Source organism: Mustela putorius, unplaced genomic scaffold (genome assembly GCF_011764305.1).
Source record: "Mustela putorius furo isolate JIRA1106 unplaced genomic scaffold, ASM1176430v1.1 tig00000174_pilon_pilon_pilon, whole genome shotgun sequence".
In the NCBI taxonomy this organism is placed as follows: domain Eukaryota; kingdom Metazoa; phylum Chordata; class Mammalia; order Carnivora; family Mustelidae; genus Mustela; species Mustela putorius.
The window spans coordinates 26,141,460-26,160,319 of NW_025421304.1; the positions used below are offsets into that span (position 1 = coordinate 26,141,460).

The 18,860-nt window shown below is 49.3% G+C and overlaps 2 protein-coding genes across 3 annotated transcripts in view; one reads left to right on the top strand and one right to left on the bottom strand.

The window, feature by feature from the left end:
• PHAF1 (phagosome assembly factor 1) overlaps positions 1–15,058 on the top strand; it is a 29,916-nt gene extending 14,858 nt beyond the window's left edge. Inside the window, exons 5-17 of the mRNA XM_004744339.3 lie at positions 180–223; positions 3,547–3,626; positions 3,895–3,989; positions 4,626–4,723; positions 4,810–4,922; positions 8,778–8,911; positions 9,351–9,434; positions 10,965–11,047; positions 11,429–11,472; positions 11,940–11,983; positions 12,135–12,193; positions 12,783–12,855; positions 13,558–15,058. Of these exons, the coding sequence (XP_004744396.1) occupies positions 180–223; positions 3,547–3,626; positions 3,895–3,989; positions 4,626–4,723; positions 4,810–4,922; positions 8,778–8,911; positions 9,351–9,434; positions 10,965–11,047; positions 11,429–11,472; positions 11,940–11,983; positions 12,135–12,193; positions 12,783–12,855; positions 13,558–13,644 (1,038 nt within the window). The 3' untranslated portion in view covers positions 13,645–15,058. The remainder of the gene's footprint in view (positions 1–179; positions 224–3,546; positions 3,627–3,894; positions 3,990–4,625; positions 4,724–4,809; positions 4,923–8,777; positions 8,912–9,350; positions 9,435–10,964; positions 11,048–11,428; positions 11,473–11,939; positions 11,984–12,134; positions 12,194–12,782; positions 12,856–13,557) is intronic.
• B3GNT9 (UDP-GlcNAc:betaGal beta-1,3-N-acetylglucosaminyltransferase 9) lies at positions 14,620–17,604 on the bottom strand. 2 transcript variants are annotated; one of them, XM_004744338.3, is made up of 2 exons: positions 17,469–17,604; positions 14,620–17,083 (listed from the first exon to the last, which is right to left on the bottom strand). In XM_004744338.3, the coding sequence occupies exon 2, from the start codon at positions 17,055–17,057 to the stop codon at positions 15,843–15,845; it is 1,215 nt and encodes a 404-aa protein (XP_004744395.1). In that variant the 5' UTR covers positions 17,058–17,083; positions 17,469–17,604; the 3' UTR covers positions 14,620–15,842. The 2 variants fall into 2 exon arrangements, with proteins under 2 accessions (XP_004744395.1, XP_004744394.1); XM_004744337.3 differs by having other exon boundaries at positions 17,439–17,604.
• Between the last annotated feature and the right edge of the window lie 1,256 nt (positions 17,605–18,860).

Here is an 18,860-nt window from a genome sequence, read left to right on the forward strand (position 1 = left end):
GATTTTTAAGTGATCTCTACACACAACGAGGGGCTCACACTATACCCGAAGATCAAGAGTCACACGTCCTACCAACTGAGCCAGCCAGAGGCGTCCCTCTATAAATGTCTTTTTAGTCAATCTTTTTCAATTGCAGAGCATTACCAATGCTTAAACATTTGATTTTTTTTTTTTTTTAGGTGATTGAAGTATATGACTTGACTAAAGTAAAGTTAAAATATTGGTAAGTTTACTTCCCTGCTGGTATCTGTCACAGGATTGGTACAAATGGAGTTTATCAATTCCCCTCATTAAGTTAGTAAAGGATTCCCATCCATAGTGGTTCTAGGATTACAGCCTAGTGCCATGATTTCCTCAGGCAGCCTCCAAACCTACTCAGCTTTCTGGGGAAGAGAAGGAAACCTTGTTAAGGACATGCTGTGTTTAAAACATTTTTCATATATGTCAGCTCATTTAATCCTCACAACAAAGCAGGACCTCAGCTCAGAGGTGATGTGACTGTCTTATGGGTCATAGCTTCCAACCCCCTCCCCGCTCCCCCCCATAGGTCTGACTCCAAAGCCTGTGAATGCTAAAGAGAATGCCAAAGGGACTGCTGTTTGGGGGCCAAAAATCTACCTTCTTTTTTTTTTTTTTTAAAGATTTGTTGAGGTGCCTGTGTGGCTCAGGTGGGAAGCTGCCTCTCCCTCTACCCCCTCCCTGCTTGTACTTGCTCTCTTTCTCTCTGTCAGATGGATAATTAAAATCTTTAAAAAAATAAAGGATTTACTTTTTTTTTTTTTTAAGATTTTATTTATTTATTTGACAGACAGAGATCACAAGTAAACAGAGAGGCAGGCAGAGAGAGAAGGGGAAGCAGGCTTCCCACCGAACAGAGACCCTGACGTAGGACTCAGTCCCAGGACCTTGAGATCATGACTTGAGCCGAAGACAGAGGCTTTAAGCCATTGAGCCACAGGTGCCCCAAGATTTACTTATTTTAGAGAGAGAGAGTGCATGCAGTGGGGAGGGGCAGAAGAGAGAGAGACAGAGAGACCTAAGCAGACCCTATACTGAGAGCTGAGCCTGACCCAGGGCTCAATCTCACAGGCCTGAGATCATGACCTGAGCCAAAACCAAGAATCAGATGCTTAACCAACTGTGCTACCCAGGCATTCCCTTTTTCCCATTCCTCCTTTCCGTCCTTCCTTCCTCTCTCTCTCTCTCTTTCTTTCAGATTGCATTTATTTATTTGAGAGAGCAAGCACATGTGGTGGGAGAGGGGCAGAGGGAAAGAGAGAAGCAGACTCTACACAGAGCATGCAACCCACTGTGAGGCTCAAGATCACGACCCGAACCAAAACCAGGAGTTGGACGCTCAGCCAACTGAGCCACCCAAGGGCCCCCAAAATCTGCTTTTTAGAAGGAAAATGGAAATAGCCTATATCCTAAAACAAATATTTGAGCTCCCATTATGGCAAGACACTGTGTAGCATCCAGAATACTCATGTAGTAAGCTTCTTTAACAGGCTTCTCTCTCCTTTGTGGGGGCATGAAAGGGCCCACTTCCTGGGGCTGGCTCAAGCAGCATTTACCAATAGAGAAGTAGATAAAGCAAATGTGTAACAGCACTGGCCCCTGCAGATTCTTTTTGTCTTTCAGTTCTGTTGGAGCCTTTGTACCTCAAGGTCCAGCTTCTCTTTTCTCTCTTAAGAGTTAGTGGTGAGTAAAAGCATGGGGTCCAGGGTCAGCCTGCCCTGTGTTCATTCTGTTACCTCTTTGACCTTGGAGAGTCATTTAACCTCTCTGAGCTTGTTTTCCTTTCAGAGAAATGAAGCCAGTAATGTGGCTGCTAGGTTAGGAAGATGACGTGAGACACTGCTGGCAAAGCATATAGCACCATGCCTGGTTAAAAAAGAGGTATTCTAGGGGCGCCTGGGTGGCTCAGTGGATTAAGCCGCTGCCTTCGGCTCAGGTCATGATCTCAGTGTCCTGGGATCGAGCCCCACATCAGGCTCTTTGCTCAGCGGGAGCCTGCTTCCTCCTCTCTCTCTGCCTGACTCTCTGCCTACTTGTGATCTTTCTCTCTGTCAAATAAATTAATAAAATCTTTAAAAAAAAAAAAAAGAGGTATTCTAGAGTGCCTGGGTGCCGCAGTCTCTTGAGCATCCAGCTCTTTGTTTCAGCTCAGGTCGTGGTGTCAGGGCTATGGGTTTAAGCCATGAGTGTGGACTCTGCTGTAGCAGAGACTCTCTCTTCCTCTCCCTCTGCCCCCTGCCAAATGAGTAAATAAATCTTAAAGAAAACTAGAGTTATTCCACAGGTTATGCTGATTTAAAAAAATACGTTCTTTTTAAAAAATATTTTATTTATTTATTTGACAAAGAGACAGAACACAAGCAGGGGGAGCAGCAGGCAGAGGGAGAGGGAGAAGAAGGCTCCCCACTGAGCAAAGGGCCCAATGCAGGGCTCAGTCCCAGGACCCCGGGATCATGACATGAGCTAAAGGCAGACACTCAACTGACTGAGCCATGCAGATGCCCTTAAAAAATATTCTTAACCTTTAAACATTGTTCTTAAAGTCATACATGCCATATCTTCATGCTCATCATCGGAAATCACGTGCTCCTCTTCATTCCCAAGCCCCTCCCCCTCAGGTGTTTCCCCTTTGCATGGTTTCCATGTCTCCCCCCCCCCCCCCCCACGCGCCACCATTCACCCAGTCCTTGAGTGCTGGCTCTTAAGAAAACAAGCTGCTTGGGGTGCCTGGGTGGCTCAGTCAGTTAAGCTCTGGACTCTTGGTTTCATCTCAGGTCATGATCTCAGGGTCCCATGTGGGGCTCTGTATTCAGAATGGATTCTGCTTCACATTCTTTCTCTCTCTGCCCCTCCCTGCTTGCTCTGTCTCTCTCTCTCTTAAATAAGTAAATCTTAAGAATGAAAGAAAGAATGAGAGAGAGAAAGAAAATAAGCTGCCTTGCTTGGCTGTACTGTTCTTTTAAGATGTTTATCCCCTTTTGGGGCACCTGGGTGGCTCAGTGGGTTAAGCCGCTGCCTTCGGCTCGGGTCATGATCTCAGGGTCCTGGGATCGAGCCCCACATCGGGCTCTCTGCTCAGCAAGGAGCCTGCTTCCTCCTCTCTCTCTGCCTGCTTGTCATCTCTCTCTGTCAAATAAATAAAATTAAAAAAAAAAAAAAAAGATGTTTATCCCCTTTTAAGAAAGTTCCTTTTCAAGCCAAACTATTAGTAGGCATCCTAGGAAAGCACATTAACATTTTCTGTTCCTGTGGCCACTCTTGATCCAAGTGCAAATGCCATGGGGCTAAGACTGAATTTCCTTCTAAACTGCCTGAGGACCACACATGTCTTGGGAGGCCCTAAGGATCAATTCTGTCTATCAGCCTCAGGAGACTTGACTTGTTCTGACTTCATTAATTATCCCTCACTTAAAAGTTCTTTAATTAAACTTGTGTTTTGGTGTACTTGTAAACTCGCCTGCCTGTGTTTTAAAAATAACTATTCCAGCCACCATTTTTAGGGATTTGAGAAGCATCTTTGTTTTTCAGTGGAGTGCACTTCAACTCTCAGGCCATAGCTCCCACCATTGAGCAGATTGACCAGTCTTTCGGTGCGACCCATCCTGGAGGTAAGCCAAGTCTGTCTGATTCCTCTCATCCTCTGTCGCAGCTCATAATGATAAGCCTGGCCAGTGGCACCATCCTCAGTGCACCCTGAAGCCAGGTTCCTGTAGAATTTAAGGGTTGATAGTTGGGTGTGAAGGAAAGCTCCTCCCCCTTGTTTTCAGCCTAGTACGTCAGTTTGGGAATCAAACACAAGGAAGTTGTTACCGAGCTTGTTTGTGTTCACATCTGATGCCATTCAACCATGTCATTTTCTCCTCCCCATTCCCACAGTGTACAACTCCGCTGAGCAGCTCTTCCACCTCAACTTCAGAGGACTGTCTTTCTCTTTTCAGTTAGACTCTTGGACCGAGGCTCCCAAGTACGAGGTTAGCCCTTCCCTTCCTCTGGTATTTGTCACCCAGTATCCAGGCAATACAGCAGATGATGCTACTGGGGAAGCTGGATAGGTAGCCTTTCTTTAGTTTCCTCATCTCTGAGGTCTTCAGAGGCCAAGATGGGTACAGTGGGTGGGATTGATAGCAAGAACAAAGCCCAAACTGGCATTCCCAGTTACAGGGCCCTTCCCACTGCAGAGTGAGGTCAGGCTCACTTTTCAGATTAAAATTCAGTTGTGCCTTGCTTTAAGCTCCAAATCACTGTTCTTTTTTTTCAGTGGCCTAGAGATTGAGAGTCCCTTCTGGATTTTCAGTTATCTATTGCTTTTAGCAAAATGTTTCATTCATCTTTAGGTAACAACATCCTTAGGGTCATAAAATGATAGATGTTTGTAAAGCTTACATTTTTTGTAAAGAAAGAAAGCATTCCTATAATTTTTTCTTGATGAAGGAAAGAAAAATTAAGTAAAACTAAAGATGAACCTGTATGCATGGGGTGAGTTAATTGACCTAGAACCAGGTTTGACTGTGTGCTTTGACCTGGCCCGTGAGGGCTGGGGAAATGGCAGCTCCTGGCTCCCATGGGCTGCACTGTGCTCTTAGTAAAACTTTGTCCTGTGTTTGCAGCCTAATTTTGCCCACGGCTTAGCTTCTCTCCAGATACCCCATGGGGCAACTGTGAAACGAATGTACATCTACAGTGGAAACAGCCTACAGGATACAAAGTATGCTTGGGGAGCACAAACTTTTTGGGCCATGGGCTCCCTGGGAGGGAGGGCAAAGCCTCTGCTCATTCTGTGCCTGCCTCCAGGGCTCCCGTGATGCCCCTGAGCTGTTTCCTTGGCAATGTGTATGCTGAGAGTGTGGATGTTCTTCGAGATGGAACTGGACCCTCAGGTTTACGACTTCGGCTACTTGCTGCAGGTCAGTTACTGGCTTTGGGGTGTTGGATTCTCCATTATATCCATGTTGAGACAGTCTAAAATCCCACATGCTTAGAGGTAATTTTACAAGACAACGGAGATATTTATGGTTAAAGCTATCCTTTAGATTTGTGAAGGGACAAGACACAGTTTTATCATTAGCAAATCTTAATAAATGACAGTAGCCTTGCTTCCCCCTTGCATATGCATAAGCCTTCTGTGTGCTTATGTGGTTTTGCAGTGCTTCCCAGGCTATTTATTGGAGATGTGTCTTATGGGCTGTGATACTGGTCTGCTCTTCCCTTTCCCCCTCCTTTTTTTAAGATTTATTTACCCATTTTAGAGTGTGCAGCAGGGAGGGGCAGAGAGAGTCTCAAACAGACTCCGTGCTGAGCATGGAGTGGGAAACAGGGCTCACTCCTACAATCCTGAGATCACAACCTCTGCTGAAACCAAGAGTCAGATGCTCAAGTGACTGAGCCACCCAGGTGCGCCATTCCCTTTACCACCCTTTATGCCTAGTACTCAGTAGGCTGGCAGTAGTGACTTGCTGAATTGTGGTTTGGCCAGACCCTGCTATAAGTTTTGCTGACCGTGAACAAAAACCTGCTGCCTTCAGTGGCTGGTCTCTCCAGGATCCATTCCTCATTTGTGATTTACTTGTAAGTGACTACTTTCAGCTACTGTGGATCTTGGGCCATGTTTAGTAGTACAGGCCATATCTTTGGCCTGGGAGCCAGCACAGAAGCTGTGTATTCATGGAGCTCATAGTCTAGCCAGTGTTTGTTCATAAATTGGGGTCTTATATCAGTTCCTAGGGCACTGGCTCTTAACTATGACGAATCTGGTATATAAACTGTGAGCTCACTCTCCTGAACAATTGGATGGTTTATAATTTCTAGGTTAGAAATTTCTTAAAATGTGTTTTTCTAGCCAAGGCAGAAAATTCTATTTAAAAGAATGTTGCACTTGAGCTATAGTGTTTAAGAGACATGAGATCGAGAATTGAGATGTAGACGGTCAAGTGATTTGGGAAGATCACAGCTCGAAACAGCAGGGTAGTCAAGGATGATACAGTTATCCCAAGTGACAGCAGGAGGAGTCTGTCAGGGCTGGGGGATCTTCAGTTCTGACTGCCACCCTGTACAGCACACTCTGAGCAATCACATCTCAGAGGGTCAGTCGGGGAATCATTTGAAGTCAGGGTCTCATCAAATTACTGTCCAATCCAGTACTCATTGAGAGCTTCCTTTGGCAAGCAGAAAGGTAGTTTGTCTTATCCAACCTATGTCTCACATATTTCCTTATGGAGTATAACTACTGGGATGTTGTTTGTTTTTTTTTTTTAATTTTTAAATTTTTTTATAAACATATAATGTATTTTTAGCCCCAGGGGTACAGGTCTTTGAATCGCCAGGTTTACACACCTCACAGTACTCACCATAGCACATACCCTCCCCAATGTCCATAGCACATAGCCTCCCCAACCACCCTCTCCCCACCGCCCCCAGCAACCCTCAGTTTGTTTTGTGAGATTAACAGTCTCTGATGGTTTGTCTCCCTCCTGATCCCATCTTGTTTCATTTATTCTTTTCCTACTCCCCCAACCCCCGACTTTGCATCTCCACTTCCTCATATCAGGGAGATCATATGATAGTTGTCTTTCTTCAGTTGACTTATTTCGCTAAGCATAATACCCTCTAGTTCCATGCATGTCATCACAAATGGCAAGGTTTCATTTCTTTTGATGGCTGCGTAGTATTCCATTGTGTATATATACCACATCTTCTTTATCCATTCATCTGCTGATGGACATCTAGGCTCTTTCCATAGTTTGGCTATTTGTGGACATTGCTGCTATAAACATTCAGGTGCATGTGCCCCTTTGGATCACTACGTTTGTATCTTTAGGGTAAATACCAAGTAGTGCAATTGCTGGGTCATAAGGTAGCTCTATTTTCAACTTTTTGAGAAACCTCCATGCTGTTTTCCAGAGTGGTTGCACTAGCTTGCATTCCCACCAACAGTGTAGGAGGGTTCCCCTTTCTCCACATCCTTGCCAGCATCTATCATTTCCTGACTCGTTAATTTTAGCCATTCTGACTGGTGTGAGGTGGTATATCTCATTGTGGTTTTGATTTGTATTTCCCTGATGCCGAGTGATGTGGAGCATTTTTTCATGTGTCTGTTGGCCAACTGGATGTCTTCTTTGCAGAAATGTCTGTTCATGTCCTCTGCCCATTTCTTGATTGGATTACTGGGATGTTTTTAAGATAGGAAGTCAGTTCAACTCTCTCAATCCTCACAATAATTTATAGGAAGATTCACTCCGAGAATCAGAAACTAAAATGGTCTCCTAAAACTAAGGTATTTTTCCCCTGCGTAGGCTTCAGGTAGGGTGAGACAAGAGAGAAGACTCACACATAAGAGTGCCTTCCCTATGGCCCCATTTGGACATTTGCAGGTGTCCGGTACTTGGAGACTTTGGGCATACAGTCTAGCTTGACAGGGCTTTTGGTGGGTTCTGTAGATCAGCCAGGCTTGTCTGAGCAGCAGGATTTATAGACCGAGGTTAACGTGGGCTACGCTTTCCCTACGACCTAGTTAAACTCAACCTTTATTTGCCACTCGGTGTAGATGTGCTGTGGCTAAAGACTCTTGGGTTAGTTGAAGAATTCAGTACCAGCTTATTTCAGATGTTGGATCCCTGAAGTCTTCCCTGTATAACAAATGGATTGTTACACATGAAAGATCTTTGTCAACTATAAAGCTCTGAGCAGAGTTAGGGGAAGGTGATTATGTACCAGGAAATGCAGTCTTCCTCTGGTTCTTGGCTGTATGTGGGGTGAGGAGGAAGTAAAACACTTTTTCTTCCCATCCACAGAGTTGGTGTGTCTGTTGTTCCACAGCTACTGCTATGTGTACGTGTTTAACTGGAACTGTTTCCAAAATGTATTAGAGCCAGGGTTTAAAGATTCTTCCCAAAGAAGAAACTTTTAGCAAATAGGATTTTCTTACCCTCCCACTTTTCTGGTTTGTCATTTTTTAGTATTAATGGGTCTGTCGGTGTTTGTAGCATCAGGGAGTGGGTTAATAGATGTTTCACTCTTGAGGTTCAGTCTCTGGTTGGGGGTAACCATTGAGAAGCCCCTCTTAACATAAATTTTTATATCTTGTCAGGACCTGGAAAGTGGCAAGAGATAATAGCACCTCATTATATACTTCCATAGCGTCCATGCTGCTCTCTATTGTACATGGCTGTGTGGTGCCGGTTTGGGATCTTCACACCATAAGCTCCATTTTGGGCAGGGACTGCATTTGTTTTGCTCAGCATGCTTCTTCAGTGTCTAAGAGTCTAGCCCTTGGTAGCCAATAAGTGAATATTTGGTGAGGGAAACGAATGCAGTTTTTGGAGCTCCACGTCAGTTTTGTGGGATTGAATGTGTCTCTGGGATTATTTCTTTTCTTTCTTCCTTTTTTTTAGTTTTTTTTAGAGAAGGACAGAGGAATAGGGAAAAAGAGAATCTCAAGCAGGCTCTATGCCCCACATGAGCCTGACTTAGGGCTCAGTCTCGTGACCCTGAGATCATGACTTAAGCCGAAATCAACAGTTGGATGCTTAACCAACTGAGCCACCCAGGTGCCTGCCTCTGGGATTATTGCAAGTAGATTGTGATCTCTTGTAGCATTGTAAACGCTTGTGACTTGGTATTTCTGCTTGCATGCAGGCTTGCCCTCAGCCAGAACTAATAAAGCAACATTCAGCCATTGGCCTCTTTGGGGCCCCCTTGGCACTAGGTTGTAGGATCTCAAGCTCTGGGTGGGAACCTGACCACCTTTCCCTTATTCTCTGTAGGTTGTGGACCTGGTCTATTAGCAGATGCCAAGATGCGGGTATTTGAACGTTCAGTGTATTTTGGTGATTCCTGCCAAGATGTTCTTAGCATGCTTGGTTCTCCACACAAGGTCTTCTATAAGTCAGAAGACAAGGTAGGGGAAATGTGTTCATAAAGTCAAATAGGCAGTCTCCTTTTAAGTAAACTGTACACCCAAGGTGGGACTCGAACTCACAACCCTGAGATCCAGAGTCACATGCTCTACTGACGGAGCCAGTCAGGCGTACTTCTTTTTAAATCAATATTAACTTAATATCAAATAAATATAAATTGTTTGTTATTTTTCCATAGAACCTGTTCTGTTAAAACTGATAAAGAATTAAATTGAAAGCTCTTTCCTGATGCTGTTGGTCAGATTGTCCTGCGTTTTCTTGGGAGACCAGGGCCCCTCTGTTGTCAACCAAAGCTGGCTACATTGTTCAGCACCAGTAGCAGGGACTTTGACACTCTTGCTTTGTTTGTAGACTTTTAGTTAATCTGAGAACCACATTAAGCAGTTGGGATTTAATTTGTTGTTATTTTTCTCCCAACAGATGAAAATTCATTCTCCTTCCCCTCATAAACAAGTTCCATCCAAGTGCAATGACTACTTTTTTAACTACTTCACTCTTGGAGTGGTAAGTTGTGATTCCTTTGAGAAATATTTCATCTCTGTGGTGGTGGACCATGTACTGGGCACACCTTTGTGTCCACATGGAGCTGTAGCCATGCCTGGCAGCGGGGAAACTAGCCCCAGCTGGCTTTGCCCAGTGGTCTTGCAGTGATACTCAAAAGTGGGCCTTCCCTGCCACTGAGATTGCTCAGAAACACTGGTTCCCTGGTATGTCTTAGCTTCTTTATTGAGGGTAACATGCTGCTCAGATGGAGGCTGTGGGATTCATTCAGGTTAATAGTTTGCGATCTGCACATTTGTAGAACATAGGAGCCTTTTATGGAGTCACAAAACAGGGAGAATAAAAAAGGGTCAAAGTGGGAATGGGGGCACCTGGGTGGCTCAGTCAGTTAAGCATCTCCCTCCTGCTTAGGCCATGATCCCAGGGTCCTGGGATCAAGCCCCACATTAAGCTCCTTACTCAGTGGGGACTGTGCTTCTCCCTCTGCCTGCTCTGCCTGCTGCTTCCCACCCCCTCTGTCAAAATTTTTTTTTTTTTTAATTTTTTTTTTTTTAAAGATTTTATTTATTTACTTGAGAGAGAGACAGTGAGAGAGAGCATGAACGAGGAGAAGGTCAGAGAGAGAAGCAGACTCCCCATGGAGCTGGGAGCCCGATGCGGGACTCGATCCCGGGACTCCAGGTTCATGACCTGAGCTGAAGGCAGTCGTCCAACCAACTGAGCCACCCAGGCGTTCCTCCCCCCCTGTCAAATTTAAAAAAAAAAAAAAAAAAAAAGTGGAAGCAGGAGTAGTGAGGGAACAGCAGTGAGATCATAAATTCAAGGGTAGGACAGTGGCAGGACGGGATGGTACTTTGTAAGCTGAACCTCTCGAGTTCAAGGGGCAATGATTGTAAGGGACAAAGAAGATGGAACAAATGGACCAATCCTAATAAGACTTAGGATGTAAAAGTGGAGTCAGAGGTAACCCTGGGGTCACAGGCCTGAACAGCTGTCAAGATACGAAACTGAGGAGGGTGTGGGGGATAGGAAGAAGTGTTCGGTGGCAGCATCAGATCCAAGTCTGAGCTCTGGTGAGAGGCTGGACCTTCAGTTCCAGGGGTTGCTGACTCCCACGGAGAGGGCCTAATGGCCAGTCATGACATTCGGAATAGTTAGGTGCTTTGAGCTCCTGGAAATTCAGGTAGTCTCTGAATCTTCTTGGTAGCCTGTAAGCAAAAATCTGTGCTCAGTTAGAGTTTTTAATCAGGTGTTTGTTAAGAAAGGTCTCCATGATGTGTTTGAGTTCCCAAGCATGGGTCTGCTGGGCCTGCTGCTACAAGGTTTGGAATGGGGGGCTTGCAGATGATTGGGTGCCCCCTTCACTGAAAATGTCTGGTTAAGGCTGCTTGGCCTCAGCTGTCCCCTTGGGAGAAAGCTATTGCCCAGACGCATCCCCCTTATGGAGTGGCTATTTTTGAACATGCCTTTGGAAAGGCCCTTGCCCAGCCTCAGTAACTCTCCCTACTTGGACGTCCTTGTTTTCTGTCCCAGGATATCCTCTTTGATGCAAATACACACAAAGTGAAGAAGTTTGTCCTACACACGAATTACCCTGGGCATTATAATTTTAACATGTGAGTATACCTATACCTGTCCCTCCCAAGAACTGAGCTTTGGGTTGAAAATTCCCAAGAAAAGAGAGCTTGTGGCTTTGAGTGTTCACTAATTTGTACCTAAATTCTTACAGTTTTGTGGGAAATGAACATTTCCTTAGTGTTTACTCTGTTCCTGGTACAGTGTTGATTCCTTACGTCTCTCCATTTATACCCATTTTACAGATAGGGAAGTAGGTTCAAAGAGCTTGGTATCTTATCCAAGATGACAGGGTCTTCAGACCCTAGAGCCAGAGCTTCAGGGGTGGGCTCATTCTGTGTTTGCTGGGGTACGGGGTTGAGACGCGCGGGTAGTCAGGCCTCTGTGGGCCCAGACTTTATCCATCTGGCTTCTCTCTCTAGTTATCACCGCTGTGAGTTCAAGATCCCACTAGCCATAAAGAAAGGTGAGTAGTGAATATCCTCAGAGTAAGAAAAGGGTTTTGAAGTTAGTCTTTCATACTGTAGAGACACAGTGATCCAAACAGAAATGGTAGCAGGAGCCTTTGCCCACCAGCTTTGCCCATAGCTCAGCTCCTCTGGCTTGGGCTCTGTGTTCTGGGGGCTGCCTTATGCTCGGCCTATGGTTTCCTGGAGGCTCTCATGGTTTTTTCCTATGATCATGGGATTGCTGGTCCCTGATAGGGAGAATTTCCTACACATGATTATCCAGGTACTCCCAGATCAGCCTTATGACTGCTGTCCCCTGCTGGTTCTCTACCCTCTTTCATTCAGGAACTCTGAAATAGCCCATCTGTCCTCCTTCTGTACTCCCAACCCCAATGCACAGGGTGGCCAGGTCTGGATTCTGCCTAGGGCTGGGGTCATAGGTAGACTAGGCCAGATATCATCCCACCCGGTGTTCTCTTTTCAGAAAATGCAGACGGTCAGACAGAAACATGCACAACCTACAGCAAGGTGAGCTCCTATTTTCCCACCTCGTGTAGCCCCAAACTGAGGTGGGTGTAAGCCTGCCAGCAGTCTGGGGCCCATGTCTTCGGGGCCAGCCATTGGTCAGGGGCATGACTAGGTCCCTGCTAATCCCTTATTGACCCCATCCCTTTTGCAGTGGGACAACATCCAGGAGCTCCTGGGCCACCCTGTGGAGAAACCTGTTGTCCTGCACAGGTGAGTGGGAGGTTGCTAGCTCTGACCACCCCATCCTGCTCCTCACAGCCCAGAAGACTTAGGGAAGCCTAGCAGTGCCTGGGGCTTAGAAATGACAGAAGTTTCTGTTGTTGCCACAAATATATTTCCCGCCCCCCATCCTGCACATTACCACTGGGCCAGCTATTCTGCATGTTCACCTGCACCAAAGAGGTTTCCCCCTTGGGGATAGCTCGCCTCTCCAGGTAGGGGGGCCTTTCACCCCTGGTTATTTGGAAAAGGAAGTTTTCACTGGCTGTCCTGGGCTCTTTTTTTCCCATTAAAGTTGCCACATGCTGTAGTCTACCCAGTTGCCATGCTACCTGAGGCTCCTCCCTCCTAACTTGGCACTCCAATCTCACTGTGTAATAACTTCCTGTGCCTCATTGGACTGTGTAGGATTCAGAGTTTGAATGATACCTATCACTATCCCTGGTACCTCAAGGGCCGTGTGGGAAACAGACCGTCATGAGAGACCGCTGGCCAGTATCCCCCATCCCAAAAGGGACTGGATGCCCTGCCTGGCCTCAGCTTCTGACTGCACCTCTAATTCTGGCTTCTCTGGCCTCAGGTCTTCCTCCCCAAACAACACCAACCCATTTGGCTCTACATTCTGCTTTGGTCTTCAGCGGATGATCTTTGAGGTAAGCCCTCTGTGTTGAGGGGCTGGTGGCCATGGCAGGGACAGGCAAGTGATGGAGAAAGATTGGGGAGGGCCTAACAGCCCTGCTGGGTGAGTTAATCCTTCCCCAGTAACCCTGTCTGCTAAGATCTGACCTGCCCATAATGAACAGTAAGAGTACAGAAACTGTTTTGGGGAAACTCTAGGTCATGGAGGCTAAAGCGATAGTCTGTATCCAACAAGAGGAGAGGTAACAGGGATCCCACATATGTGAGAATGTAAATATGGTAGGAAAGGGAACTCCAGGGAGCAAATGGAGCTCAACAGGGGAGTGTTGGGGATCTGTGAATGCCATGTGAAAGAGTGTGCTATGAGTGAGTAGCCTTAGAGGCCCCATTGGCTTGGCAGAATGGGCTGTCCCTCTTCTCCCTTTTGGATGGTACACCTTCACTAGGCCCCCAGCAGCTCCAGAAGGACTGGATCAGTAGGTATGGTGAAGTTTATGTATCCCAGGAAGAGCAGGCAGTTGCTGGACCAGAGGTGACTCCTGGCATGAGTTGGGGGATGTTGAGGGATCAGCCCAGCCCTGTGCACAGGAGCTGCCCCAAATCCCTTCTCTGCAGTCATAGCCCTAGTACTGGTGGTTTTTGTGGATCTGATTGCCTACCATGCCTACATCCCTTCTACTCCTCCCCTTTGACTCATTGTCTGCTTCCCACACCAGGTTATGCAGAATAACCATATTGCCTCAGTGACCCTGTATGGCCCCCCCAGGCCTGGTGCCCACCTGAGAACAGCAGAGCTCCCCTAAGGACATCACCACCCATACCCCTCCGCCCCATGGAGCTGTGCTTCGCATCCTATTCAGTGGGCCTCCGTGTGCCACCCTGTGGGTTTTCTTGGACACCTTGCCAGTGTTGAAAGGCTGTTGTGATGTTCTGAGGTGGGGCTCAGACTGGGTGCTCTGCTATGGGGTGAGAAGCCCAAATATTCCTCTGTCCGTCCTCAGCCTGCTGGTGCCAACAGAGGACAGAGACTGCAAAGAGAAGCACAAACTCTGAGCCTTGATACCTGGACCCAGGTGACCTCGACTAACATGTATGGAGGCAGAATTCTGTCTCTCCTGTTCCACACACATTGGGAAAAGTTTGGACTCTTTCTGTGGCTAAGGACACAGGCACCCGGGACGAGGACGAGGTCCTGCCTTTGGCCCATCATTGCCACGTGACCCTTAAGGCAAGCAGGTAGCATGTCCATAGTACTTGGTTGTGACTTTTGCACTACATCCACTTTAGTTACTTGATGAGCTGGCTGTGGCCAAGGTGGCCCACCTGCCCTTCCCTGTTCCTTCCTTGCACGCGCTCCCTACCAGGCCCAGTAGGCACGCCCAGCTCATTGAAACACACCTTTTTACCATCCAGATAGGTGCCCAGCCCTGGGTTCCTACCCCTCTTGGAGCCAGCCTTCAAGGTCACCTGTGCCCCTGCTCTGCCCCAACCTGGCTGGCAGGCTGCATGTTTCCATCCTGTTTGCCTCTTTTATTTAATGCCAAAGTTTTAGCCAAAGACATCTTCCTCCTTTTATTGTTTCAGCATTCTGTTCTGCACTGTGGGCTGGCTCTCTTGCCCCAACCCTGGGCAGTGTCCCCTGGCCAGGTCCATTCATGGGTCAAGGCCTCTGGGGGCTCAAGGAAGGCTGAGCTGCTCAGTCTTCATGGGTCTTGCTAAGGAAAGTAGCATATGTGCTTTAAAAATAATCCTTTTGAAAAGAATTGAGAAGAGAAATGTATAATTTTATCTCATTTTTAATATTTTGGTCTAGCAACTTGTGATACATAGATGACAATTTTGTGAGTTTTTCAAATGTGTGTACAGATTTTTGTAAATATGACTCTTTTGTAATTAACTCATGTACAGCCTCATCCTGTAGAGTTTAACAATGAATGTGCAGGGGACCTGCCCCAGGCTTCTAGGTGGTTCCTGGACTTACAGCCAGGCTTATGTGGCGCTCCCATAATTTTGTGACTGACTGTTGTCTTCCCATTTGGACTGTGGCCTGGCCAGACCCCCACACACACATCCCACTGTAGGGCCAGCCAGAACTATCCCCATCTTCCTAGAATAGGGGAACCTTCTTCATGCCCTGCCCATACCCCTCCAATAAAGACCTATGCCCTCAGCAGCGGCTCGCCATGTGCTGTTGCTGGGATATTTGTACTAAAATAAGCATGGAGGTGTTGATTTTTAAGAAAGTGGGTGAAGAATACGGGATATTTTATGGTGGAGTCATCTTAGGTTCCTTGTTTCTTCTGAGTGGGGCAGCACAGCCCCTGGTAGGAGACTAGCATTGTTGTGTGTGTAAATCCTTAGGTGGTAGAGAAAGACTTCAGGTAGGACTGTGCACTTGGTTGTCCCTATGTTCCTCCATCACTGGTGCTCCAGCCAGACCAGGGCCCAGGAGGGGTTGGCTTAGGGAAAGGAGACCTCTAGAAGAAGATCTAAAGATCAGTACAGGGCTGAAAATCCAGTTTGGAGGGGCAGGTGGGAAGCACAGTGCCTACCTTCAGAGTAAGTTGTAACAAAATGCCTGCCAGTTCCAGGCCCCCACACCTCCTCCAGCCTTGAGAGAGACCCGCATTTGGATCACTCTAAGACTTCCAAATCAAGCAGTATGGTCAGATTCTATGAGCCTCTGCAACCACCCATCCCCAGCCCCCCGAAACCTACTTGGTACTAGGAGGATCAAATATGTCTGATTGGCAGAGCCTGGTGCCCTAAGGCCTCAACCCTAGATGTCTCAAAGGGCTACCATTTGGTTGGTTCTACATCAGATCCCAGTAAGGTAGGTCAGCAAGACCCAAGCTCAATCTTAACTCCCTGGGGTCTTATGGAAGCAGACTTCTGGGGATATGAGCTAGATTTTGAAATCTTCCACCTCTGGGAAAGAACTACATACACGGCAATAGTCCTCCTGGGCCTGAGTGAGGGGAGCTTGGGACCATGAAGGTGGCTAGGGGCCCCACTGGAAAGAGCCAGCAGCGACAGGCCACGGATGGGCACAGGCTGGCCCTTGGGGCCCATTCAGTAGGCGCCACATAAGCCAGATGTCCGCAGCTGAGAGCCCGTGCACTACAACCAGCTCCCGGTAAAAGCAGGGGTCAAAGGTGCGCAGGTGCGGCGCTGCTGAAGGACGGGGAATGCCAAAGGTGCGGAAAGCAGGGTGGGGCTCTGGTGTGAGCCGAAGGCGCTGTAGACACATGCCCAGAAAGACGTCGTCAATGGGGAAAAGCTCAACTTGTGCGCAGGCGCCGGCTAGGCGACGCAGCGTGGCCCCTGAAAGCACAAAGCCCCCACCACCAGCGTAGGCCGGGTAGGCGGGCAGGCCATACACCGCCTCAGGGATGTAGTATTTACTGGCCCGCGCACGGATTGGCCGAGCCTGCACGATCACATCACCCGCGAGCATGTCCTTCGCAGGGTCTCGCGGCCCTAGGAATTCTAGCAGGTTTCCCACGTGCACAAACACGTCTGCGTCGCCCTTAAAAACAAAGCGCACATCAGGGCAGTACGCGGAGGCCCAGGCGAGAAAGTGGATCTCCTTGAGCGTTAGGTTGAAGAAAGTGTCGTCGAAAGCCCAGAGCAGGATGTCCGCATACGCCCGGCTCTCAGCACGCAGCAGGGCAGGCCAATGGGTTCGCGTGCCCTCCCCCTCCGCTTCTGCCCCATCTGTGCCCGCGGCCCTGGGCACGCCCATCAAGAACACGCGGCGCACGAGCGCCCCCTGCACGCGACCCTCAGCACCCCACGTCTGGCGCACGGCTTGGCGCCGCTCGAAGTCCGCCGCCACTGACTTGACCGCGATGAGCAAGTCGGGTCCACCTTCAGGTGAGCCATCTCCTCGGCACTTGTGCGGCTGATTAATGAGAAGGGGGAAGCGCCGCTGGTCCTTGGCGCGCAGATAGCGGCCAAAGTCAAAGGGTCCCGTGGGGGTGGGCGGCTCCGGTGTGTCCCCTTCGTAGGCCGGCGGGGCTGGGGCTGCGCCTGCGTCCGATGCCTGGAAGACCCGGAGTCCGGGGGTGGGCTCCCGCGCTGCCTTCCTGTGCGTTCGCGGGGCGCTAGTCGTCGGGGCCGCGCCTTCGCGCTGTGAGTAGAGAAGAAGACCGAGGGCGGCGCCGAGGAGCAGTGTGAGCGACGCGTCCCCGCGGAGGCGCAGCCTCCGCCTCATGTCCGCGTGGCAGGCGCCCGCGCCCCCTGTGGAAAGACTCAGTCAGGGGCTCGCGACGCGGAAGCCATTGGCCGGGAGGGGCTCCCGGCCTCCCTCTCCCCGAGGGGAAGGGCAGGGGCCAAACGCCGAGGGTCTCCGGTACCGGCCGTTCATCCCCCTCCAGCGTTCTCCTGCTCCGGGCCGTGGCACACCCCCACACACTGGGTTGGGTACCCTGAAGGGGCTGGAAGTTTCTCCTAGTAGCCAATCCCCACCCCCTCAGCGCTGGCCCAGGACGGTTCCCTCAGGGTTCCCTCAGGCCGGGAGACGCGGAGCTCGGCCCTATTCCCCACCCGCCCTTCCGGCGCTGAAGCCGAATCCCTTCTACCCCTCCCTACCCACCACGTTGGTCCTTGGGATCCTGACACTCACGCTTGTCCCTTGGGAGCGGCGCAGCCCCGGACGCCAGGGCCTCCGGGGCTCAGCGCAGGGTCCCAAGGGCAGCCATGGACGGGGCCTGGGCCAAATGCAGCGTTGGCAGGAAAGGGGGGCCGGGGCTGCTACCACGTGACCCTCCAGCTGTGCGCGCCTGGACATCTGGAGCTCAGCTCCGCCCTGGCGCCACGGGGAGCGCTGTCTCCAAGTAGAGACTAATCTCTGAGAGGAATCCCCACGGGCAGCTCTCTGTGGGAAGGCCTGAGGGGGAGGTGGCTTCTGGTCTCGGTGTGGACTCAAACTCCCCAAACCTGCTTTCTGTTGGGGCAGGAAGAAACATTAGCCTCTCTGTTAATCTCCGCACCCCCTCCTCTCCAGAATGAGGCAGTGCCTGTGCTAGCTGGAGTCCAGGGCTGGCTGGTCCCAAATCCCAGAGGCTGAGCCTCTTAGGCATCTACTTGGCCACGATCCCAAGCTATCCTTGGAAGCACCTATCCTCACCTCACCAGCCGCCCAGGTTCAACCAGGCAGGACCTATAATCATAAACGGCCCCAAATATATGGCTGCCTTCTTACTCCTGGTTCTGTCATGTCCCCCTCCCACCCCAGCAAAACACACACACACACGCCACCAAGATGGCGATTCAATTCTCACAACTCTGGTAGCAGTTCTCATTGCTCATGCAGATGGGGACACTGCCCCTCAGGGAGTTAAGTGACTTGCCCAGCAACATACAGGCAGAAATTCAGAGCATTGCCCTAGGTCTTCTGGAATTCAGTCTGGGACTCTTTGCTCTGTCCTCCCTTGCCACTCTCCCCATCTGTCCACTAGGACACAGGACAGGGGCCAACCCTCTCTGCTCTACCCTCACAGGGGAGCACTCAGTCTGTCTCCCCAGAGGTACCTCTGGCCCCCTAGTCCCTTGTGCTCCAAACCAGCATAGCCTCCTACAGGCAGAAAAAACTAAGCCTGGGTCACTGCAGGCCAGACTAGACTGGCAGGGATGGTGCCACTGGAGGGATTCTGAAGTAGGTCTGTGAGTAAAGGGTCTGATCTGGGATCCCAGTGGACAGAAAGTTGTTCTGGAGATCGAGGGTCCCCTTACCTGAGCACGCAGCCCCATCCTCCATCAGATTGAAAAAGGCAGAAACTCTGAGGTCTTCCTGCACTCTCACTGCTCATCCAGTGTCACTATGCCTGTTATCTGTCAGTCTAAACTGCTCACAGTCAGTGTTCATCCCTTCCCTCCATCTCTGCAGCCACTGCCCTTGCCTGGGCCGCCTCCCTTACCCTCCCTCCCTCCACCTCTCCCTCTCCCTCCTCACCAGCCTCCCAACCTTAATGCTCCAGACCCTCTAAATGCTTCTCACTGGCCTCAGTATAAAATC